At 32.3% G+C, this 26,788-nt stretch overlaps 1 protein-coding gene across 5 annotated transcripts in view; it reads left to right on the forward strand.

The window, feature by feature from the left end:
* The window catches only part of LOC138320958 (chloride channel protein 2-like), a 37,746-nt gene extending 11,714 nt beyond the window's left edge, over positions 1-26,032 (forward strand). Inside the window, exons 4-27 of one of the 5 annotated variants that reach the window (XM_069264291.1) lie at positions 408-425; positions 3,230-3,361; positions 3,791-3,919; positions 4,239-4,372; positions 4,714-4,788; positions 5,272-5,350; positions 6,037-6,162; positions 7,597-7,681; positions 9,568-9,669; positions 10,016-10,100; positions 10,375-10,527; positions 11,017-11,197; positions 12,497-12,594; positions 12,880-12,995; positions 13,284-13,417; positions 13,922-14,229; positions 14,612-14,753; positions 15,081-15,160; positions 16,106-16,144; positions 16,402-16,458; positions 19,126-19,167; positions 19,582-19,686; positions 19,978-20,064; positions 20,676-26,032. In XM_069264291.1, the coding sequence (XP_069120392.1) occupies positions 408-425; positions 3,230-3,361; positions 3,791-3,919; positions 4,239-4,372; positions 4,714-4,788; positions 5,272-5,350; positions 6,037-6,162; positions 7,597-7,681; positions 9,568-9,669; positions 10,016-10,100; positions 10,375-10,527; positions 11,017-11,197; positions 12,497-12,594; positions 12,880-12,995; positions 13,284-13,417; positions 13,922-14,229; positions 14,612-14,753; positions 15,081-15,160; positions 16,106-16,144; positions 16,402-16,458; positions 19,126-19,167; positions 19,582-19,686; positions 19,978-20,064; positions 20,676-20,882 (2,714 nt within the window). In that variant the 3' untranslated portion in view covers positions 20,883-26,032. Of the gene's footprint in view, positions 1-407; positions 426-3,229; positions 3,362-3,790; positions 3,920-4,238; positions 4,373-4,713; positions 4,789-5,271; positions 5,351-6,036; positions 6,163-7,596; positions 7,682-9,567; positions 9,670-10,015; positions 10,101-10,374; positions 10,528-11,016; positions 11,198-12,496; positions 12,595-12,879; positions 12,996-13,283; positions 13,418-13,921; positions 14,230-14,611; positions 14,754-15,080; positions 15,161-16,105; positions 16,145-16,401; positions 16,459-16,992; positions 17,017-19,125; positions 19,168-19,581; positions 19,687-19,977; positions 20,065-20,675 lie in introns of all 5 variants that reach the window. The other 4 variants (XM_069264311.1, XM_069264300.1, XM_069264320.1 and 1 more) reach the window with 4 other exon arrangements.
* Positions 26,033-26,788: the final 756 nt, after the last annotated feature.

Below are 26,788 nucleotides of genomic sequence, written 5' to 3' on the forward strand. Positions count from 1 at the left end.
CAAAAAGGCTAAATTAATGACTCAAACTTTATTTAAGGTGAAAGGAATACAAAGCCTGAATGATTGTATAAAACTGCATATTTGTGTAAGGCTATTATTTAATGCTCAGACGAATAGATATTAAGTTATTTTTTATTGGAAAATTTTGTTGATTGATTTTATGAATTATAATTAAGCACATGTGAGCAGGCTGCTATCTGATCGGGTTGTTTTGTCAATATTTTTTCTGGCTTTGTCATATTATTGATACATTCCAGTGATGTGATAACGCCATTGTACAGTATTTATTTCCCCTACTAATCCTCTTACTGTGTTATTACTGATTTGGATACATACATTCATTAGATCCAAAACAGTCAACATGTGTACATGTAATAGAAGAATGAATAATTTGATTTTACATGTAGTTAGCCATTGGATACTACGTAAGTATTTTAGCATTAGTGTGTTTTGTCATCCCTGCACTGCATATTTACATTTCTTGATTTCTGCTAATATTTTTGATAGCAAACTATCAACATGTTATAAATTCTGTTTTAGGTTAGAATAACATTATTTCATGCTAACAAGCTATTCCGCTATTCATAGATGATGATTTTTCTTCAGCGTAGAATCAAATTCTGATAGGTGTGTTCTAGAATTTGCTATTTGTACAATGTGGTATCCTGCTTGGTGTCTTTGGGAGTGTACTTCAGTGTGCCAGCACTATACAGTAGGCAAGAGCTACATTTATCACAAGGAGACACAACATGGCATCTAGCTGTCATGGTCTTTTGAAACACACACACACACACATATATTTCAATGTGGAAAATTAATCTGTTGAAAAATTATTGTTTTAACATCAATAGTTTCATGCATTAGAGTTTCACAGTTTGAACCTCATTGGACTGATATTAAAATGTTTTTTAGATAATAAAATGCTACCGGGTATATATATAGTTAATTTGATATTTCTGCCTGGTCTGTAGATTATCGTCATTCTGTCAGTCCTTTGTACAATCATGCTTATCTAGATATATCTGTAGTAGAAAATTTATCTTGAAAGCACATTGTAAATGTGGAAGCATATGCAAGTGGAAAATTTATGCAAAATATGCAAATGTTATTCAGTTGCAATAATTAACATGCATTAGAGTGTGATAATTATGGAGCATGTGCTTAAGGTTATCTACACTTCACACACCATTTACTTTTATTATAGAAATTAAGAAAATAAAGCCTAGAAATTATACTCACATTTATTGTTGATGTAATGTACCGCTACTTAAAACTAATATAGCATCTGTTTTCTTAAAAGAGCTAGCTTGGGATAAAATATTATATACTTATATATATATGTTGCTTACAAATGTACAAAGATATGAAAATCCAATCAATTAAAAAACATAATTTAGATTTATCTGACTGTTCTTACTTTATCAGTTCACAGTATGTACATATATGTAGATTTTAAAAAGGCATTGCCATGTGTGATATTCTAAATAAGATGCACATTAGAAAATCATATTAACTTCATAATGTTGTTTATAATTTAGTTTGGCAGAAAAGTAGAAGGGCAAGGTGTGCAAATTATTGGGGAAATAGTATATACAGCAAAACCATACATATTTGATTTCTGTTGTATTTTTTTGGGAGTTTCTGAACATTGCTGAGCCCTTTTTCAAAGTTTTTGATGGGCAAAAAAAACTTAGAACTTTTTTTTCTCATGATCAACATCAAATATACATTACTATAGTACTCTTTTTTTTTTTAATATTTTCTGTTTCTTTTAAAACTATATTGACATGATTTTAACATGTTTTTCTTTTACTAACATTGATACTTCTTACCATGTAGGCTAGTTGTTATCTAACATTTAGAGCTATTTTGAAAAAGACTTATCATTCATACAATCTAGTAACAAAAAAAAAAATTCTATATACATTTTGTATGTTGGGTTCAGTATTATAACAATATTTCTTATTCTTTTATTGGATGAGATGTGTGCATATAAAGGAACAAAACTCAAGATTTTTCCTTGTTATGGGATTTGGTGATTTTTCCCTATAGAGTGTGTTTCCCTGCATTGTGTGAGTAGTCAATCAAGTTGACCTTTATTATACAGGTTGTCTCCCTTGCCAGTTATGGGACTTGTGTATTGAACAAAATTGCATTGAATGATAAAAAAAGGTGAAAAAAATGATGAAAGTTATAAGCAAGAATAAATAAGTTTAGCTCTATTTTATATATGGGTTCATACTGCTCTGCTATCAATACATACAGTAGGTATTGATTTGCTATAGTAAACACATAAATGTCTGTATATTAATTACAAATAATAAATGTATAATCTATAAATATTTATAGGATGTTAACACAGGATCATGATAATACATGTCCACAGTGAGTAGGTAGGAGTGTGTGTGTTTTGTGTAATTGCTTCAGATATCACTGTTTGTTTGTGGTAAATTAGATACTGCAGAAACAATAGGATTAAATCACTGCTTCCTGCTGTGGCTGCTGATGCTGGAAGCGTAGGTGCATAAGTCTGTGGCTGCTTGGATTTTGATATCAGAATACTATAGGTAAAGCAGCTGTCATATTATACTCACGGCTACAGGTATTACTTGTCTATAAGTATTCCAAATCACCTGCTGCATGCCATTTCATTCATTTAAACAAGGTAAATTTTCATTGTAATATTTCTCAAAAATAGAAGAAGAAAATTATCATTTTTGATAATTCAGTTGATTCAAATAATTTTAAAAAAGTAATTTATTTTCTGAGATTCATATATTAACCATGGCACTTTTACTTTGGAAATTAAATCTCTTTTTTTAAAAATTGATAATCAATATTGTAGAGAGTTGTAATGGTAGCATTTTAGCTGTTACAGGTGTTTGTTAAAAGAAGAACAATATTTATTATTTAAGAGTTCTGGGGCGGTAACCTCTTATATTACCTATTGATGTACTGTTGAACCTTTTTAACTGAAACTAATAAAATATTGTATTGGTCTCAACCATAATGGCTGGAATACTCTTACAACTAACATGCAGTCTTAAACTATGTGTGAAACAAAATTTGACTTTTGTTCATTTCCACAGTATTTCAGCTATAAAGCAAGCTGAAGTGCTGAAACAGTTCGGAATTGTTATTATGAATTTCCATCTGACAATATGGTATAAGTTACAAATCTGTCAGAGGTAAACCAGTTCAGTGAGGAATATGCCTTTTGTATTTTCAGAAAGATGTACAAATATTCGGGACATTGTGTTCCGGGCTATAGGGGAGGACTGGATATTTCTCGCCCTACTGGGAGTTCTCATGGCCCTGCTCAGCTTTACCATGGATTTCATTATAGAGAAATGTCAGGAAGGTACTGAAATATACTGTTATAATATCTATTGCTTCCGTATTTATTCCAATTAGCACCCGTATCATTATAAACACACCTCCTCCTTTTTGAAGCCTGAATTTCACTTTACTCGAATTAAAAGCAGACTGATTATATGAAAACTATATAGGTTTCTTTATTTGATTTTTTTTCCAAATTAAATAAAGACTTCCTTTGTGCAATATTTTGATGAAAGGCTATTCCAAATTTTATTCTACTCTCTCTTATGTAAAACATGATAAATAAATTATGATTTACCAAAATAAGCACTGATGGGTATAAAGGTTATGTATCTATATTTAACAATCTTTTTAAAAGGATACATGTATTCATCTTTACAATATTATCATATTTCACAGAGTATTTTGATTAAAACATAATTTAAAATACATTTAACCATTGTCTTTCCAGCCAAACTTTGGCTTTACGAGGAGGTAGCATTTTCTGTGGGTCTACAGTTCCTGGCTTGGACCTTTTACTCTGTCATATTTATCCTATTCGCGACAGGCTTCACACATTTAGTAGCTCCGCAGGCTGTCGGTAAGTTCATTATTTTTTAAACCTTCTTTAAAAAGACCATATCTTTTTATCAGAGATCCTGAAAATCAGTTTGCAATTTTAGGCTGGAAGTACATGCTGTTTTAGACATACTGTACCGGTATTTATTTTGACCAATTCCAGTATCTGTAACTATTTGAAATTTAAAAGTTTGATCATAGCAATGATTTTACTTTTGAAAAAATCCAAGATAAAAGAAAAGGTTGATACATTGAAATTGTTATATTGTACAGATTTGAAGTCCCTTTAACCATTAAACTTCTGTTTTGAGAGTTCAGTTTTGATCTGTTTCTGTTCCCAGGATCTGGTATTCCAGAGATGAAGACCATACTTAGAGGAGTAGTGCTGAAGGAATTTTTAACGTTTAAAACATTAATGTCCAAAGTCGTCGGACTGTGTTCCTCGCTAGGTAGCACGCTCCCCATAGGGAAAGAGGTATGTCCCCTTTTGAGGGACAAGTTTTGGTAAATCCAGTTGTGTTCCAAGAAAGTCAAGTTAATTTTTTCCTGTCTTTTGTGGAGATTTGCTACAGGCATTAATCATGATAGGATAAATGATATCAATGTAAATGCTGTCTGCAAATGTTTGAAGCAATGTTCATGTGTGAAAACCGTAAAGTTACATATGTAGAAATTTTCACAAAGATAACGTTTTTACAATTTTGTGGGATGTTGTTTTGGTTGTGAATATTTAATATGATTCCATGTGGAATACCCAATCAGAATTATTTCTTTGATAGAAGAAATTATCGACCTTTTTCTTCATTTCCCTTTCAGGGTCCATTTGTACACATAGCTAGTATAGTAGCGACATTACTAGGGAAACTAACGTCCTTCAGAGGGATTTATGAAGTAAGTACATTCTGTATCTTTTCTTTTTCAAACCATGACATCAGTGATACAGGAAGGACAAATGACCTATGGTCAGAAATTACCTCACACTGAATTTACAGTCAAGAGGTGGAAGACCTGACCAATGACTTTCAAAACCTGAGAAATTATTATAACTGACATCAAGTGAACAAATGATTTACCAATACAGGGTTTGATCTCTAGCCATGAGTCATGTTGTTTCTCATTAAGATGCATAGCCCAGTCTTTCCTTAGCTGTTCCAATTGTCCTTCATATAGATACTGAAGCAGAGTAGAGACAGTTGATAGTAGAACCCAGCTACTACAGGTACCTTGGTAGTTTGATAGCTTTATCACAGAGACTGTTACATCTTTCAGCAATACTGTTAGATGTGTTGTCGGTATACATGAAAGATTACTTGTTACTTGTGTTGGTGTGTTGGTTCAATTCACTTATCATTACATTATTTTATCCTTTTGCAGAATGAGTCTCGGCGGACAGAGATGTTGGCTGCCGCCTGTGCAGTAGGAGTGGCTGGAACATTCGCTGCACCAATTGGAGGTTGGGACTCAAAATCATTTTATTGAGTTTAGTACTATAGGCTCTGTAATTGTAAGCATATTTGGTTGGTCGGTTGGGCATCCTATTAATAGCCATGGTCATTTGAGGATATTCAAGGTTTAGAAGGTGAAAGAAGACTGGAGTACCCAAAGAAGAACCATCAACCTACAGTCACTACCTTGCAACTGACCCACATTGGTATCAAACTCCCAACCCAGAGGGATGGACGGGCAGTACTGGTATGGCAGAGTATCTCAGCCACTCTGCTACACCCACCCATCCCCAATTGTATAGAAATACCTTACCTAGTATCAACAAGATCAATTAGTTGTATTACAGGACCTTTTGAATATTCCTGAATCCATTCATTTCAACATCTACTAAAAGTCTACTTCTGGACATGTTCAGCATTTCCTAATGGAAAGAAAAAAATCAAAAAGGGGCTTGTGAGCTTGCAACAAATTGTCTTTTGTTCTGAAATTACCTTTCAGATGTAAAATAATGTAAAATATCTTCGATTATAATAGATTCAAATCTGATAGCTAATTAGATGAAACCCTTTGCTGAAAAAAACCCTTTTCTGTTGTTGTTTTTTTAAAAAGACCAGAATATTCTGCAAGCTTCACTTTTACATTTTTTGTATTACACCCAACATGTGTTAATGTGAAGATTGACTGTCCTTTCAGGTGTCCTGTTCAGTATAGAGGTCACAGCGACCTACTTTGCGGTGAGGAACTACTGGAGAGGATTCTTTGCCGCTGTGTCTGGTGCCTTAGTGTTTAGACTGCTAGCTTTATGGTTTAAAAATGAAGGTATGTTAGAGATACTGGTGATTAAGGAATCTTGTTACACTTCAATGTTTTGTATATAGTCAAACCTGTCTATATAGACCACTCAAGGGACCAAGAAATAATGGACTTTATAGCCAGGTGGTCTTTATACACAGGGCAAAATGTGTTGAAATTGATTATTTGGGAAAGTGGTTTATTAAGCACACTGTCTTTATACAGAGGTGGTCACTAAGGCAGGTTTGACTGTTAGTACAATTAATGAATTTAAGTATTTCAAATTAATCTGTAATTTTGAACAATAAGATAAATGTATGCCCTTTTAACTCTACCTGAATGATTGCAGCTAGTCCATCCCTTAGTAGTGGTAAGTTGTGTGCTTATCTTGTAGATATGATATTTATAAAATATTACATATTTATGATATATAACTACGAATAAAAGACTAAATATTGGTTGATCCAAGTTAGATACACCTCACAGAATAATAGAATATTTCACACCCTTTGCGGTGAGTCAGGAGAATCTCAATTTGAGGGTAAACATTCAAACACAAGGCTTGCAATCCAAATATGATTTAGTTATGAAACTATATATCATTTACTTTGTGTGTTTTTTATTTACTGAATATATCGGTATTATGATTATCAGTATGTGAATTATTGATTTGACCATATGTGCATGTCATAATATATTGTTATCTAAATATAACTTCAGCATAATCATATAGCAAGAAGTATTTATGGTATTTTTAAATGCTTTTTATGTCAGTTCTTAGTCATTTATAATGATATTTACATTACTTGTTTTAATAACAGCATACATTCATGGGATAAAATTAAAGAAAAAATCAAATTTTAGAATTAAGAAGAACTGTAACAGTCCCTAAATACAAGTGCAGATAAATCTGTATTATGAGCATACACATAAGTAGTTAGTGAAATTAATCTCTTGTGCAGGTCAATCATTTATCAGATCAGTTCATTTTGTAAAGTTATAGGTTAATACAAAAATTCATAAAAGATGACTTGATTTCAAGGATAACTTACTTAAGTTTCTCTTAAACATGTGTTAGCTTTGTTTGTAAAAGTTTCTGTTTAGCTCCTGATAGGTTCTCTTGTGATGATTTCTCTTGAGCTAATGATAGTATCTCTTCAGCTTTTGAAAGTTTTCTCTTTAGCATTCAAAGTTTAGTGTGTAAATTTTCTCTTTAGCATGTAAATTTTTCTCTTTAGCATTTAAAGTTTTCTCTTTAGCATTTAAAGTTTTCTCTTTAGTGCGTAAAATTTTCTCTACATCATTTAAAGATTTCTCTTTAGCTTTTGAAACTTTCTCTTTAGCCTGTTAAGTTTCTCTTTAGCGTGTGAAGTTAACTTTTAGAGTTCAATAATTTGCTGATTTATTGTACTTGTAAGTTTTGTTGAACAATTTCTGAATTGTTGCTTTGTTTTGTTTCAGAAACCATTACAGCATTATTTAGGACATCATTGAGAACAGATTTCCCTTTTGATGCCTTAGAATTATTAGCTTATTCATTTATAGGGTAAGTATCCATAAACATCAAGTATATGCATGAAGCTCAAGTGTGTACTGTATTTATACCTGCTTATGAAATGGTCTTTGTGATTATTATTACAATATGTAGTAAAGGTAACTTAACTATGTCTTACATATCTTTAAATTAATCTAGACATCTGTAAACTTTTGTAGATTAAAAAAAACCCTTATAAATGACAATGGTCTATAAAGACCTTACTCATCAATTCTGTTTGGTACAATTAACTATATATTGGACCTTTGTATTAAGGATATAAAGGGCATTTTTTTGCTCTGTCCCTTTGGTGTCCTTTACATATAGACAGATTTGACTACTGTTTTAGCCTGGCTACATTAAAGAGCATTATCCTTAGATTTCCATAGCTCAGGCAGGACTGAGAGAAATAAAACTTCAATGGTACATTTCTTTTTGACTTAACCTTAAATTTTTATACCGCCGGTAATTATCATAATGACAACCTTCAATTTTTATACCGCCGGTAATTATCATAATGACAACCTTCAATTTTTATACCGCCGGTAATTATCATAATGACAACCTTCAATTTTTATACCGCCGGTAATTATCATAATGACAACCTTCAATTTTTATACCGCCGGTAATTATCATAATGACAACCTTCAATTTTTATACCGCCGGTAATTATCATAATGACAACCTTCAATTTTTATACCGCCGGTAATTATCATAATGACAACCTTCAATTTTTATACTGCCGGTAATTATCATAATGACAACCTTCAATTTTTATACCGCCGGTAATTATCATAATGACAACCTTCAATTTTTATACCGCCGGTAATTATCATAATGACAACCTTCAATTTTTATACTGCCGGTAATTATCATAATGACAACCTTCAATTTTTATACCGCCGGTAATTATCATAATGACAACCTTCAATTTTTATACCGCCGGTAATTATCATAATGACAACCTTCAATTTTAATACTGCCGGTAATTATCATAATGACAACCTTCAATTTTTATACCGCCGGTAATTATCATAATGACAACCTTCAATTTTTATACCGCCGGTAATTATCATAATGACAACCTTCAATTTTTATACTGCCGGTAATTATCATAATGACAACCTTCAATTTTTATACCGCCGGTAATTATCATAATGACAACCTTCAATTTTTATACCGCCGGTAATTATCATAATGACAACCTTCAATTTTTATACTGCCGGTAATTATCATGATGACAACCTTCAATTTTTATACTGCCGGTAATTATCATAATGACAACCTTCAATTTTTATACCGCCGGTAATTATCATAATGACAACCTTCAATTTTTATACCGCCGGTAATTATCATAATGACAACCTTCAATTTTTATACCGCCGGTAATTATCATAATGACAACCTTCAATTTTTATACCGCCGGTAATTATCATAATGACAACCTTCAATTTTTATATACTGCCGGTAATTATCATGATGACAACCTTCAATTTTTATACCGCCGGTAATTATCATAATGACAACCTTCAATTTTAATACCGCCGGTAATTATCATAATGACAACCTTCAATTTTTATACCGCCGGTAATTATCATAATGACAACCTTCAATTTTTATACCGCCGGTAATTATCATAATGACAACCTTCAATTTTTATACTGCCGGTAATTATCATGATGACAACCTTCAATTTTTATACCGCCGGTAATTATCATAATGACAACCTTCAATTTTTATACTGCCGGTAATTATCATAATGACAACCTTCAATTTTTATACCGCCGGTAATTATCATAATGACAACCTTCAATTTTAATACTGCCGGTAATTATCATGATGACAAAAAGAAATGTACTGAATGACATTTTTCTGTATCTTTTGTTAATTTATTTCAGAGTTGTGTGTGGTTTTGGAGGGGCATTATTTATATTACTTCATAGAAAAATAATTTTATTTACAAGAAAACAGAAAAGAATGACAATGTTTTTACAGAAAAAGTAAGTACTAGTTTGGAATTAGTTGAGTTATTTCCATTTCTCTGTCACCTATGAGTTTTAAGATCTATAATTATCTTTTGAGAGAGTCAGAAGCACTTTCATTTAAAAAAATTTTGAAACAAAAGTTCCGAAAGAAAAATTTCAAAATTTAATAAAATTTCATATTTATGAGTATCATATATAGGTATATGCCGGTAATGATAAGTAATTCTTTTATCTGATATTCAATATTCTATCTATTCCTTTGAGAAGTACCACATTTGGAATGACATAAATTACCCGGTACGTGTTGAAGCTGCTTTGTAATATCGTGTACACTCTTATGATGCTTTGATATGTTTTACAGTCGTTTTATATACCCGGGACTGGTTGCCCTGATTATTTCCTCCCTAACATTTCCTCCCGGTCTTGGTCAGTTTTTTGCTGGAAGTGTAAGTACATTCATAATATTGAATTATCACTGTTTTATGAATTATAATAAAATCTGGTTATATATGTACTATATGATATTCAATTAAATGAATTTGATATGTCCTATACATTTCTGACTAAAAAATGGGTTGAAAAAAGAGACAGAAAAGTGCATGTACTGTGTCTGTATCAATGCATTTTAATCATTGTCATATTTTGTATCTTTTGCATTAAATATATGTGCATTCTGTATATAAATGAATTAAGCATTACCAGGTGTGTTATATTTTTCAGTTAACGAGTCGACAAGCTATTAATGAGCTATTCAGTAACATAACGTGGACCTCGGGACAGGCGGACAACTTGGCAGAGGAGGAGATCATTAGCCACTGGAAACACCCAGAGACAAACATCTATGTTAATCTTGTTATTTTTATCGTTATGAATGTAAGTGTTTAAAATGAATGATACTAAATGATCTAAGAGAAATATATAGCAGAAATTTTGTTGAACATGTCACAATAGCTATGGAAGTAATGATGTAGTCTCATCAATGGTTGGTGTACATTTCAATTCTTCTTAATTGTATTTGAATTTTCAAGAAACTAAGATAGAGACTAGTCTTTGCCATCTTTCAATACACTTTAATTAATTTATGAGTTAATTTGACGACATGCAACTAAGCACCAGCTTGTTGCTTTAAAAGTGTTTTAATTAGATAGAAAGGTAACCATGGTTATCATGAGTCAAGATAAAAAGCAAACGTGTTGTGATCTTTTCCATGTCAAGTGAAATTGATTCAAAGATATATAAAAAAACTCACCTATACTTCATGAAAGAATAAATTAACTAAAACAACTGTCATCATGAGATAGAAATTTACATTTCAAGTCATCTTTTATTTTGAATTGTAATATTTCCTACTTTCATTTTCAGTTTTGGTTCGGAGCCATATGTAACACACTGCCTATACCGGCTGGTGTGTTTGTGCCTGTGTTTACAGTCGGGGCAGCTTTTGGACGTCTGGTAGGCGAGGGTATGGCAGCCTGGTTCCCTGGCGGAATTCCATCTGGAAATGTCATCCGTAAAATTGTTCCTGGTGGCTATGCTGTTGTCGGTAAGTATGAAATTACAGTGAACTCAATAATAAGATAAAGCTATTACGTGTAATAAACCAGACTACTAATGATTTTAAGTCACCTTCCGTTCATGAAGAGCTAGATTATGTAGGACACAAATTTTGTGTTATTTAGTGTTTGTTGAGTGTCATGATTATGATGCTTTTATATGATGTGCTTTATCCAAATTTTGGCCTTATATTTTAGTACATCACATGATAATTACTAGGAATGCGATTGGATAACAGCCATGGTCTATTTTGCGACAGTTCCCTGTCCTTCTTGACTACGGGAGACTATACCTGACTACGGGAACTATACCAAAGTATATTCCCCCGGGAATGAGCACGCGACCAAATATATGATGTCATAATGAATGTCATGTGACATACTAAATCTATTATGGCCCTTTCCCTCGGGAACAGTTCTCCTATAGTGTTGTCTGGCGAGGTATAGTCCCCTCGTCTTTGACTTGGGGACTATACCTAGCCAGAAAACACTATAGGAGAACAGTTTCCTCTGGAAAGGGCCATAATAGAATAATAGTATTTTGCTTATAAATATATATGATTAATCAAGCATGGTATTCTTGAATTTATAAGAAATTTTCTGGACACAGTCATCACATATCATCATTATAAATGGTATAAAAATTCACCAGGATGTACATTGAGATAATCTAATGCTAGCATTTACTTCAAAACATATCTTAGACATTTGAAGATAATCACAAATCGAATACTTTGCATGTATTTTCCTATTTGCTTCCCAACACTTGTATATAGTAAAATGATAGTGTCCATTTCATAATTGACTAACATAATCTATTTGACTACTTACATTATGATGGACATTCATACACATACTCACCTGGTGATCATACACACATTTACACGGAAACAAACATTACACACTGGACACACATACCGCACTGCACACCTGCTATTCTAACACACCTGCTTGCTGACACACTGTTTACTATCACCACACATACTCAGGCAAATTAGTGGAATGGGTGCCTTCTAGAATTGTACAACAAACCATTAACCGTAAAATTGTTCCTGGTGGATATGCTGTTGTTGGTAGGTTATTCACACAAATATCATTACATTTAAATAGAGTTGTTGCCCCTGATGTTGTTAATTTTAACCAAGATCATGGTATAGTTTAATTAAAAATCATCATTTATCAAATTTCATGATCAATGATATGAACATGTTTTTTATGTGACGTTACATAGCTAGAATATAGACATACTACCTGTGGAGAGTTAATCTGTTTCTCATATAATTACAAAGGTGCTGCGTCACTATCGGGAAGTGTAACGAGGACCATATCGACATCTGTGATCGTGTTTGAACTGACCGGTCAGATCAGTCATGTTCTCCCTGCTGTGGTAAGCATCATCAGTTTATCAAGCAATAACTTACATCTTATAGGATATTAAACAAAATTGAATCAGTTAGCCGATCCAGTAATCTAGAAATTTGGAATAAAATATCATTTACATGTAGTTGAATTGCTTAATAAGCAAATGAATGCACTTCCTAAACATTTTTTATACATTTTTGAATGTATGGTACAATATAATTTGTTCTATAACGATCACAAAGTTATTATATTTACCTGCATTTCTAATAGTTGATTGAGTGTCCTTACCTGGTATACCTTGTTTTCACAGGTAGCGGTACTGATAGCCAATGCTATAGCCAATCAGCTGCAGCCTTCCTTTTATGACAGTATCATCAAGTTAAAACGTCTTCCTTATCTTCCTGACATTGTGTCTTCCAAATCAAGGTAGAAATAAAAATACCATGTAATGGTTTTCTTGTGTGAATGAGATTTTATCATTAAAAATCATGTAATCTTGAGAGAAATAAAGACACAATCTATACCAGGAGCAGATAATAATAAGAAAACAAAATACATCTGTATTACCGAGGTAAACTTCCTCTAAAACTTGGTAGTTCATGTTTATAAGTGTTTAGGACAAAACTAATCCATCCTTACACATTTTGAAAGAATTGGAAAATTATCTGTCATATCTTGTTGTGTAATTAGCATATTTTTTATCTATTTTTACAGTACATGGAATGTGTATGTTGAAGACATCATGGTCACAGATGTCCAGTTTGTATCATTTGTGTCCAGTTATGGTCACCTGAAGGACCTTGTCACCAAGTCCGTCCACAAAAGTTATCCACTAGTGGACTCACCAGGTAATGACAAATGATACCAGCTCTGGTCTTGTTTCATAGCGATATGACTGTAAGGGGAGATAACAGGATAAGGCTGTAAGGGGTGATAACTGGTATATGCTACATTTATACATGTATATAATTAATGATATACCTTAAAGTTTATAACAACTTTTTAAAATAATGAAACTGTGGATCTTTTTCTTGTTAGAAGCGTTCAAACCAACTAATGTCAAAAGTATCATTATTGATAAAAGTGAAACACTGTTTTTACAAACATCAAGGGTCCAATGGAATTACTTTGCTATAAGCATAGGAATCTTACTAAATCTAATAACTACACTGTAACCATGAATTGGTTGTGTGTTTGTATCTTCTACTGTATAAAGTGAACTATTCATGTAATAGATACAATAATCAATGTTTAGTATGTATAAGTACTTATTTGTTAAAAAATATTCCCATGCAACAGTGATTATAACAATTTGTTTGAGATTTACTATCAATGAACATAACCTGTTTCAGATTCCATGATATTGCTCGGTTCCATACAACGATTTGAACTTGAGCGTATCCTCATGTTACACTTAAGTTACGACCAAAAAATTCTCATGAGCAATTCTGATGATGATACACCCGGAACACGAACACCAAACTCAGAATTATCCACTGCTCAGAACTCGAGAGCCCCGTCACCAGCTCCTATTCCAGCTGTCACCGTCACTGATGCCTCCCCCTCAAGATCCTCACGGTTCCAGGTTCAGAAGGTCGATGAAGTGTCAGGAAGTGTTAGCAAACTACCAAACCCTTTAAAAATGAGATTTTCTAAATCAGTAAGTGTTTTTTACAATGATAATATTGTTCAGTTTCATCATTATAGTTGATTAGATGGGAGTTATCTCACCACTACTGCATATGCATTTGTATGACCATGAAAAACAATGCAATTTTATGATGCCATAACAAAATCTGTATCAGAAATTCATGGCACACTGTCAAAGGTTTATGTCATTTTCATGGTAATTATATGAATATCTCATAATGAATGTTTTACAATTAGTAATAACAATTTAAAGCCTTTCTAACCCGTAGAGACTAAAACCCATACTGAAATATATCGCAGTTACTTCCTTTTGTTTACTAACAGATTGAAATGAAGGGAAGTAACTGTGGTAGATCAGACAATGGAAACCTAATTAATGCATTTTGTTACAGTCTAGCAGTTTGACAGAAATGTCAGAAGAAGCCAAGGAGGAACAGACATATCACACACTCCAGCTGCCTCTCCGCTCCATCCTCAAAAACTCCAGCTCCACCTCGAGTATGGGCAAGGCGAGCAGCACCAGTGATCTGAAATGTAAGTCATCTTACCATATAGAGGTCATGAATACAGATAGGAGTCAAGGTCATCACTTATTGTCAGAAAATACCAACAACTAGTGTTTTAAAATTTCAGAGGTCAAAGTAAAGTATACATGGTGCTTTTTATAGATGCATTTTTGAAAAAAAATATTTTGCAGGAGACTGGATATTTTCTTTGTTCCCCAACTGTTGTATTTTCTTGATGAGTAGCATCGCTGCTGATATATACATGACACTTACCTTACATGAAATGATGAAACATTTTATGTATCTAGCTGTAGAACATGTATAACATTATTAATAAAGTGTTTTAATCTTCCAGCTTCTATAAATGCATACTATGAACAGTTCAGGAACCAAAGGAAGGATAGTATTGTAGAAGACATGCCCTTCGTCATCAATGTAAGTCCTATTCATAGGAATAGAAAAAAACTTTGAAAAATTAAGACATGTTCTTTTGTGAAAAATTCTTATAAAAAGCAATATCAATATATTGTATACATGGAATATTGCAAATTTACAACAAGGGAAACTGCATTATATAAAAATGTTTTGACAGATTTAGTTAAGTATACCTTTGACTTTAGCTGTTCCATGCCATGATTACCAGGTACTCATACAGATAAACCATCAATGATACTTCACACATGTTCAAAAGAGGTCATGTTACTATAATTAGACATACAATTGTAACATCTGATTTCTTTGCATATGTGCCATACATTGTAACCAAATTACTACTCCTACTAACAGAAAGTACAGAGTCTTGAAAATTGAGGTACACATAGTAAATTCAGAGTTTATTTAAAATATATATATATCTTCAAAATGAATTAGTCTTTTACTTTATACTCTTAGATCAGGAATCAATTGTTATGTTTCTTGTTCAAATTTCTTTTTCCATTACCAGTTCAGCCTGTTATTTATTTTTGTTGTTGTTTATTTAAAGATGCTTTACCGCTGACAGAGCATAAATGATATTCATCATTTGAACAATAATTGGTGTTTAATCGTGTATATGTATGCCTAAATTACACAAAAAATAACATAAAATAATTTATTTCGCTTTTGGTGCATGGGCAATCATTACTTCATTCCATATAGGATATAGTGCAACAGATTTTTTTCAGGATGTAATTAATTATTTTTCATATTTTTAACTTGAAGTAAAATTAGAAGCTCAAACTTTTCTATGGTGGTAATGGTGTAAAGTCAGTAACTTTTGTAACTGAAGAAAAATACTTAATCCTCTGCTCCTGTTTTTGATGATGAAAAAATACCATTTGTCAGCGGTGGAGCATCTTTAAAGAATACAGGGTATATTTAATATTTTGTTTTATTTTACAGAAAGGAAGTTTCCAGAATCTTGCCAAGAAAGTACGATTGGTATGTATTTTACTGTAAAAGTATTTTGAGGAAGATTTACTTTTAAAAAACCTAGCTGGTCCTAAAATACATTTGTAGTCACAGAAAAACCTTCTTACTCCTTGCTTCTAGAATATTAACATTTTCCCTACTAGATTATCTCCCTTTGAAGTATTTTCTGGAAGTCTCACAGAGCAGATACTTAATTAACACTTCATTAGAAGTCACATTTGTAACAAAGTGTATGTATATCATGAAAATTTGATTTATTATTACAGGAAAACAAAAATAAAAAAATTGATACAACTCCGTTGTATATTACTGATGACTCATCGGTAAGGTCAGATATAGACTATAGATAGATTCTGTATATGGATCAGATATATATAAAAGACATTCTTCTTACCTGTAACCTGGCTTCAAATGTAATCTGGTGAATTATCATCTATATATTAAAATTATACATATACACTGTTTCTCAGGATTTTAAGTAAGTTGTTTAGTCATTCTCAAGATACACAGCTGAACCAAATAACTACATTATGACTATGATAAAACTGATTTGTAAACGTTTTTTTTATAATTTTTATGAGTTCAATAAAGGTAATTTATTATGAGTAATATACTTATATTATTAGGTAATTCAGCTCAACTCAGCATTACTTCTGAATTCAGCATTGTACAGAAATTTTTTGTCATTATTCACTTGACATTCTTTTAAAATGTAAGGCTATAATTCCTTCATATTAAAGAAGCATTAGAACAACATACAAAAGGCTCAGATGTAAAGCAATAGAAATATAAAATCTTGCTATCATGGGGACAATATAACTGTAAAATACTTCAGGCTTGAATGTTGTATTCTACAGAAACGTTCTAAGTCCTCTGGTGGAGTAAGTAATCATTAGGATTGGTGTTTATATCTTTGGTTTCGTTATCTTGTAGACAATTTTACTTCTGTTTTTCCTTTACTGTTTATTCCTGTTTAATTCTAAATCTTTAGTCTAAAGCATGCTGATTTCTAAGTTCATTCTATGTTGTGGTTACTTAACTTCTGGTTGAGATAAAAGTGTTGTTACGCCTCTTTGTAAATCTATAGCCAGGTTGTATTAGTTTCAGAAACCTTGCAGATCTGATGATAAGCTGAATGGTTATAAAGTTGCTTGTTACTCTATGTTCCTGAATTATGTTTGAATGTTTTTTAAATTAATTCATTATTGATGTTGTCATTGCTTTAGCTGATGACTTAGTATTGTTAATTGCTTGATGTTCTTCTACTGCATCTCTTCCTTTAAATCACTTAAAACTTTTAAGCTTTGATTCTCATTCTAGGTATGTGAATGGTAGGTTTTTGGGGGAAATTTCATGTCCTGTCATGATATGGGGGTACCAGTATATAGCGTTATCCATGTGTGTCACATCCTGTCCTAATCTGTTGTATCTCATCATATCCTGTCCTGTCCCTCTTTGATCTATGGATGTGGGAGCAGTTATATCTTTAACATATATGGTTATAAATTTTTGCAAAGATTACCTTTGTTTTTGGATAAGTTTTTGTCATCTTTTAAATAAAAAGTTCTTCATTTAAATCTTTCAAATTACATTTTAAGTATATAAGTAAACATTATTAATAAAAAAAAAAATACTGTATATATCGATAAGCAATTAGTATTGTTTTACAGATTGTCACAATAGGTTATTCACCTAAAATGATTATCAAAGAAGGTTATTCACCTAAAATGATTATCAAAGACAAAGAAAATCTGGGTTTATTTTCTGATTTTACAGCGGATATTTCGTGATCTTGTTGTATGTGTTTATTTTATTAATTTTGTCTGTCTCTAATGATTTACCACAGAAACGTGTAAGTAAAAAGTCTATATGTATTTTTTCTAGCTTTAGTTTGCTTTTTAGCTATTTTACAGCTAATGAATAAAGCATTTACTAGAAGCTTTTAACCTGGGGAACTTTAGCCAAATGTGTTGAGAAAGTTCCCAAACCTTGTTCTATGTAATCGAGGGATTCAAGGTTTCGGAATCTGAGTTTTGATTACTTTGATTAGTCAATGTATGTTTTGTTTCAGCTAGCTTTGTAGCAATGCATGCAGGGATATGATTTAGGCCCAGACTTTCAGTTTGATCTGCATTGACAAAATATCTAAAGACTTCGTATTATAGAAAAATGATTATGATTACTGTGGGAATAAGCTTTGAAACTTTATTTGAAAGTAGTAAGTACCAGGGTATAGAAATACTAGTCTTTCAATTGTGGATATAATTCATGAGTTGTAGCTCATGTTATGGGATACTTTTCCATGCATACTAAGCACAGATGATGTACAAAGCTTGTAAGAGAGAGATATTTATTTCTCCCATACTTGACAGGATTATCCCGTGGTTGCTAGGGAAAACTCTGTCTTTTACTGCGATAGGGAATACACAGCTCACACGCATTAGACAGTGAAGTCATCAGTACATGCAGTGATCTTTTTTACGCACATTGACGTTCATGTCAATTGAATTTTCACCATTTCTCGTTAAAGTATGGGAGAAAAAGAATCTTACATGGGCCTGTCAGGTGGACAGGGATATCTTAACTCTAGTGAAAGATTTTGACATCAACCCTTGCAATTGGCTTCAGTTTGATTAGCCAAAATCTTTCACTCGGGTTGAGATATCCCTGTCCACTTGACTGACCCATGTAAGATTCTATTAGTCTTTACTCCGAATAAAAGGTGATTTTCAATAACTTAAAGTGTTGTTTACAGGTTCAATTATCCTCATCACTAACATGGAGGTCAGATACAAAATAATAAAAAAAACGCTTTAAATGTATACATCATGTTAATTTAACTACATGATCTAGGTATGTTATGATATACCGGTACTCACATTGATCTTCCTATCAAATAAGCATCATACTTTGTTTAGATGTCAGGAAAGTGATGGAGTACTTAAGTGTCACAGATGACATCTAATGTTTATCTCTGTTTCTGTCCACAGCCACCAGAGCCTGTCAGAGTGAAAAATCTACCAGCAGACAAGGTATACAAGTCTTAGAGTTTCTTGGAATCAAAATATATATTTTTCAAATAATAGACATAAATACCCTGGGAATCAATAGTTCTTTTGCGACAATAAAGCTTAGCAGCAAGGGACTTCTAGAGACAGGATAGTTTTCTGACAACTTTGTTTATTACAAAATTAGAAAGTTACCTGGAGCTTACCAAGGTAAAAGTGATTATATTCATATTCTTTTACTATGGTTAATTATTATGATAAGAATCGCAAACTTATGGCTGTATGATATGAAATCTATCAAGACTTAATTATTTGACATGCTTTTCACTGAGATCTGTGACATACTAAGTTATTTAACTTGTTTATAAAATTTCATATAGCTTGTATTTGTCAATGTATTTCTCATTGTACAATACTAATGTCCTGTTTTTGATGCAGCAACAAGAATGGGAGGAGCAACAGCTGGAGGAGATAATTGACTGGGAAGGATGTCAGATAGACCCCGCCCCCTTCCAGCTGGTGGAACGCACGTCATTACACAAGGTATGCACAGAAAACATTAATTACCTCAAAAACTGAAGACATTATTCCCAATTTAAATTTCTTCTGAAGTTAATTGGATGCTGAGGGTTATATTGATTGAAAGAAAAATGGCAGACAGCTTTGTTTTAACCCTTGAAATGTGTTAATTGCTGTGAAAGCTATCTAATTGCCCTTATAAAAAGGAGACCATATTTCGGATATGTTAATATACATGTCTTAAATTTTCTAGCTGTCATTTTTCTAGGGCTAAAATAATCATTTAATCATAATTATGATACACTTTTGTTCCAGGTACATTCACTGTTCTCGCTGTTGGGTCTAAACCATGCCTATGTCACTAACGCTGGCAAGTTGGTGGGCGTATGTGGGCTAAAGGAGGTACGTACAACATCGTCTTCAAGTTTAATGAAACACTTCAATGTAATGAAAAGTTTTATTTGAAAAGCTTATGTTTTGGGTCAGAATTGGACTGAAGTATTGCTAAGACTCTTCAAATGACCTTGACCAGTTACCAAGGTCACATGGGTTGTAATGCTGTATGGTAATCACCGAAATAAAATGCTGACTTAACATTTTAAATTTACCACTCTGACCTTGATTAAAATTATGTCATGTAATAAAACATTTCTTCACAATTTATAAAATACAATGTACTGTAAATCCACTTGATTTCACAGGGACTTCTGTGCCTTATAACTTTATCACAGTGATTTAACTTAATGATTCATGCTTTTGCTGTTCATATGCTTTAAACAGTTTGCTCACAATTGATTCACTACACAGGTGGTAGGCTAGTTCCTGTGACTCAGAAATAAAAGATTTGAAAGTTCGGCCAATACAAATGTCCTTAATACTAAGGACATGTGTATCACCTGTGATTCACTGTATCTAATTGCATGCAATATTAAGTTGGTGTACAAGAAGTTTGGATTTAATCTATTGTGCCTTTATTACTGATAGTCTTACCTTGATTTTGTTTTCTTCCATAGTTACGGAAAGCTATCCAGGGCCGTATTGATGCTCAGGCGAGCGGTAAAACAGAAGAGGAGGAGGAGGATAGCGAGGTAGAGGATATAGATCCGCAGGACCTAAAGGTTATACCGTCGGTCAATCAGGATTTTACCTTAGTTAACACAGCCAACCCACATATCTCCGAGGAAACAGAACTACATACCTTTAATTTATCACAAGTGTAATGACAAAAATTATACAGCTTAAACAACAAAACCATACTCTGTAAAGTATAACAGTGAAAAACGTATGACTTAAAAGGTGAAGATTCACCTCCAACTGGCAGCTCTTCAAGAAAACAGAACTAGTAAACATTTATCTTTCCTGGGAAGAAGAGTATGCAAAGGGTGTTAGGTGTTTTTTGGAATTCAGAATTCTGCAACGATAAACATCTCTGGCTACAAAAACAGAACAGGAATGTACCTGAACTGGAATATGTTTGATTTTAATTAGTCAATATCTTTTCTGGAGGAGTTCGTCTGATAAATTTTGAGCTAAGATTTTATGTATGAATGAGCAGGTAACTTGAATGTTACTGATTCCTAACGAAAGGGATTAACCAATTATCATATGGTCAGATATGTATACAAAAAATGTGGATTTGAAAGCAATTAAATTGCTTTCATATCTAAGTCAGTCAAAGATATTAAGAGAGGATTCTTACGATAATTCATGTTGAATCCAAGGAATTGATTTGCACATGTAATACCTTTCTATTGTGATGTAGATAGCTAGTACTACATGTATGTGGTTATATACTCAACATGGTACTACTGATATATGAATGTTCATATATATACATACTTAGTTTGGTACTCAACATTTATAAGGGGAAGAGACTCCTTGCATACCCGGTGAAGTGTTGCAAGCTCTATAGCAGATCTTGATCACTAGATAAGGAAATGCTTTTATTTCGGTAACCAGAAGTCTATATGTATGGACTTGATATGGGTTTTACCCTTTTAGATTTCCTCCTTCAATCTTTGTGCAAATTGATTTCTGCAAGGCGAGATAACACAACATAAGCTTGGAATAAAGGAAATGCCAAAAATAAATAATTATGGGATCGGTGTTGGTTATTTAGAACGGTTTCAGCATTGTGTTTTTAACTTTAGAAAATTACATCAAAGGAATATCTAAAACTCAAGGGGAAGATAATGCATTAAAATCTGGGAACAAGGGAGATAACTAGGGAGATCAGAACAAAATTTTGTATTTCATTGTACATATACAAGAGAATAAAAATATTCTTAAAACGGGATGCATCTATGGAGGAGGAGATCTTCAAAGACTAAATGAGATTGTACAGTACATAGTGACCACATAACATGATTATTATGTGAAGTACTCATTGTATGCATTTATTTTTTATACATGAATGGCAATGAACTATAAAATATATTGATATTACATGTAATGCTTGATACTGGTGTCCCGATATTGCCTTGCAAAGCAATATTAATATGCTATGTGTTATTCATATGCTTGTTTTCATATCATATTGTGGGATTGTTACATTGACTTTTGTAAATATTTCTAATGTTGATGGTAGTGCTTGGCTTGTTAACATTACAGATAATTGTAGTTATAGAAGTGTTCTCCTCAAAGATTTATTTGTATGTGTGGCGCTAGTACTATTTAGATATCATGGATACATCATATATATTATCTACAAAAGGTATTCTTCTTTAAGGTTATCTGACCTGAAATCTGATAATTACTCTATTCTATCTCAGTAAACATTTATACTAAGACCTTAGTATTAATTTTTCTTCTCTGGTACAGGTATAACTTTTTGCTTCAAGTAAGTTGTTAAATTTCTATAATGAATATATTTTTAGAGTTCCTGCAAAAAAAGTTTCCCAAATTGAATATTTTATTTTCATTGAGAAATGATTATGACTTGAAATGCTTGATATCATTTGATATTAATCATAGATATAATGTGTCATTTAGCAATTTAGAAAAACATAATTGAAACATGTCAACCTTTCTTGGTTGCTTCTGAAAAATTATTGAAATTAACCCACAACATTTACTGATAGTAAATTAATCGAATTTGCTCTTGTTCATCGAATACCATAAATGTGATGAAATGTTTTATGATACATGTGCTAGGTATATACACAATTGTCATAGCAATATGATTGGTTGCTTCTGTTATATGCATGTATATTCAACATAAATTGATGGATAAAAAGTGTCAAAGTATTGGTGTACAAATTACAGGTCGAGAAAGCATGCCATGATTGTTCTAGGGAAGGTGAACTTCTATATGGGTCAAAGGTCAAGTTAATTGTGATGTAGTTAGGTGACACAAACACAGGATATTGTGTCATGTGTTTATATAGATTAGTTATATGATAATGTCAAACTACAACTCAAGTATGGATACACACTTTATACAATATATGTCAAAGTCCATTTAGACTAATAATCATTAACACAAAAGCACCTGCTATATAAATACACAAGGCACCAAAAAATTCAGTGAAAGACAACAAGCTAACAATAGAAAGTCATTTAGGAAGTATTCCATTTAGTCTGTAACTAGTTAACTAATATTTCTAAGAAAAGTCTCCTAATTATAAGTTGTCAAGTAATGTTCTCATCTCACTAACATTACAGTTTTCATTCTGTCAACTAAAGCAATAATGAAGCCATTCCTTTACCTATATAATTAAGCAGGGATAATTGTAACCATGGTAACATATTCTTGTTTAAATATTGTGCTGTTTGAATTCTTTTGTGCGTGTCCTTAATTTTTGTATGTTATCATAAAGCACAGAGTGTATAAATTAGCCAGAATACATTATGGATTTGTTAGTAAATCAAGAGTTTGTAATGTATGGCATTAATGTGTATGACTTGTATTTTACTTTTATTGTGTCATCAAAGACTTTTCAATGCAAAATTATCTCTAAAAGAGAAATGAGTTACTTTGTTGTTTCTTGAACAGTGGTCCAACTAATACTACTATTTCATATTAATTCAGACTTTATTTTTTCTATTTATCCACAAAATAACACAGTATGTATACGAATGTAAATATTAATCACATTTTGGCTGTGATTTTGTTTGTTTTTTAATACTTTTAAGATGATAACACAAACACAAAATAAAATGTTCTACAACTTGATGACTACTACCTGTTTAATGGTATGAAGTTAGCCATTTTGTTTTAATGTAACCCACCTTGACCTGTCCATTCCGGTTTACTTGTACACTGACAAATCTGTTGATGTTGGGGTATTTGTCACCAGACAATGTATAGCATATTCGACTGATGTTCCAGACCACAATTATTATTTTGTGTTTACACTTGTTATGAAGTAATTACATTATTGTTTTGTACATTTGATATACAGTCATGTCTTGTTATCTTGATAGAACTATGCTAAAACTTGTGTATTCTGTATAAAGATGCTCAGAAAAATGCTAATGTAAATATATGTATAGCTGTTTGAACATTGGAAATACGAATCATAGCTAAGAAATTATGTCAATTTGATAGCTAGAAAATTTAAACTGGATATTTTCATGAAAAGAATTATAACATTTATTCTTCAAATTGGTTGAATTACCTCCCTTTTGAACATTTTACCTCAATGTTTTCTACTCCTGATCATTAGCTCAACTTGATTTGCACTCTTCTAAGAAGAGAAGTCTTCTCAGAAAATCTTCCAGCCTATAGACGGAAGAGCTTCAGAAGAAGAAGAGCTACAAAATGAGTGATCGGATGTTATATTCTGGAAGTAGGAGAGGGCAAATTGAACTAGGCTCTGTAAATAAAATGATGTACAATATAATTCTTTTAGAAAACATTGTAAGACAAGTAAAGTGCCTTTGATTTTGTGCAAAATCATCGAAGACACTTTTATATTTACTTTCAATCTGTTGGTTTTCCAATGTGATTGAATTGTACTTTGTTTTACAATGGATGTGTATTTATATATAACCAAGTAGTTCATCCACCACAGATATGTTCTATACCAGATCATGGATACCCCACACATATTATTGTCCTTACCTTCACCATTGTCTCCCCATCTATTGTCTATCATATGTTGTCTATCTTCTGCCATCCAAGATACATACTGGGTATATGGGTTCCATTTCAATTACATATACAGATATTGATATATACAAACATGAACCAACAAGCATTAATTCATTATAAGCTCCATTATCACTGTTACATTGTGATTGACTTTACTCATTTTAATTGTAAATTTGATCATACCCATAAATAGAGTATAGAGAATATCCATAGACCTATTAGTAAACAAACAATGACTAATCAATGTATTTCAGTGTATATAATCAACCACAGATACATACTTGTATGTATGTTGGAATCAGTACATTTTATACACACAGCTTTGGCAATACATTGAGTGATGTAGTAATTTTATACTCTTTATATACTGGGAAACAAATGTCCCACTTTGTATTGTAATCACAGGGATTTGGTGCGAATCCTCAACCCATGCACACTGACTATGTCAGGACATGTCTGAGATATCATATCCCTGTGTTATCAAATGGGTGTGTTTTAGAATATTCGAATGGCTTAGATTTGTGAATTATAACTTTTATGATTTTTTTGTTTTTTTTTGGGGGGGGAGGGATGACAAAAAATTGTCAAATCCTTTTTGAGATATAGGAAAGTTTTGTCATTTTTCTGAAGAGATGGAAAATTGTGTGTTGAATGTTTGTGAACTTGGAAAAGTTTTGTCAAATTCATGTGACTGAAGTTATATTGTATTATCATTTATTATAGTTATACTTATCAAGAAAAATCAAGAGAAAGTATTTACATGTAATGTTTTGTGAACCCTAGAGAAAGGGAGACGTGAGTGTGTGTGATGGTCTGATACTCTAGTCATTGTGTTTGAATTGTTTTTCCCCTTAAGGTCTTATACTTATATCTGGACTGGAGAACAACAAGTCACATATTTTTAGAGCAGTATTTTTCTCTCCAAGAGAGAATGTCCTTTATATTGTTATATGATATTACTGCATGTTGGAAAATAAGAGAGACATTTTCAGATGAACGTGTTGTTGTATTGAGCGGAATAATCAGATATTTGTACAATTATATATAAATATATAATGACATTTATTTCTTGTCTGCAGTCTCAAATTGTTCTATTTTGATTTTATTAAAACATATGCAATATAACACCATATATACAATGTAACAAGAATTCTACTGGATTGTACAGAAAGAAGTGTATACAAATTAAGCTCACATCATTTTAATAATTTCACAATTGGTCTTTGAAAACTTGTGATAAATTTCAGTTGTATAATAAACCATTTTCATACCGAATTGTTTTTATTTTGTTGTTCAATTACAGCACAGTCAAATACTACAAAGTGGAAATTTATGGTGTTCCTCATGGGAGTTGTTTTTGCTTTACATCCTGTTAACAGCCAAGGTCATTCAATGTCATGCCAGGTTTAGAAAGTTGAAGGTAACCGGAGTACCTGAAGAAAAAGTATCCAACTATAGTCAGTACAATGGCACTTGATTCAATCAAACCTAAAACCCAGAGGCCCAGAGCTGGTGTGGTAAATTGTCGGAACACCTTTTACTAGTAAATTCACTCTGACATGAGAGGAATTTACTTAAGAGGACAAATTGAGTTTCAGAATCATTGTTTTGGCTTTGTACCAAGGTTACATAATACCGGGCGTATATGTATCAGGCTTTCTGTCCACATTCTTACATAGATCACTTTAACCTGCCATCTCTGTATTACGACCTGCTTATTAGAACCATTTTTTTGGTGTCCAATTGACAAATTTTAGCACAACAATACCATTATATAGAGACTACCTGAGTATAAGGACCATATTTTCATCTCAGGAAGTCTATATAGACAGGTTTGTATGATGCAGATATTTAGATGCCCGCTTATATACATGTCACCACACATCTAATAGAAGTCAAAAAGCTGGCATCAAGACATGCAGAAGAGGGTAGATCCTGTGTGATCATCTGGTTGAAGCTAATGTGGATTATTCATCACTATTGTTTTTTCCTTATACGTTCAATGTATTTTTACTTTTCTTTGAATTTTCC

The sequence above is a fragment of the Argopecten irradians genome, chromosome 1 (assembly GCF_041381155.1).
Source record: "Argopecten irradians isolate NY chromosome 1, Ai_NY, whole genome shotgun sequence".
Classification (NCBI taxonomy): domain Eukaryota; kingdom Metazoa; phylum Mollusca; class Bivalvia; order Pectinida; family Pectinidae; genus Argopecten; species Argopecten irradians.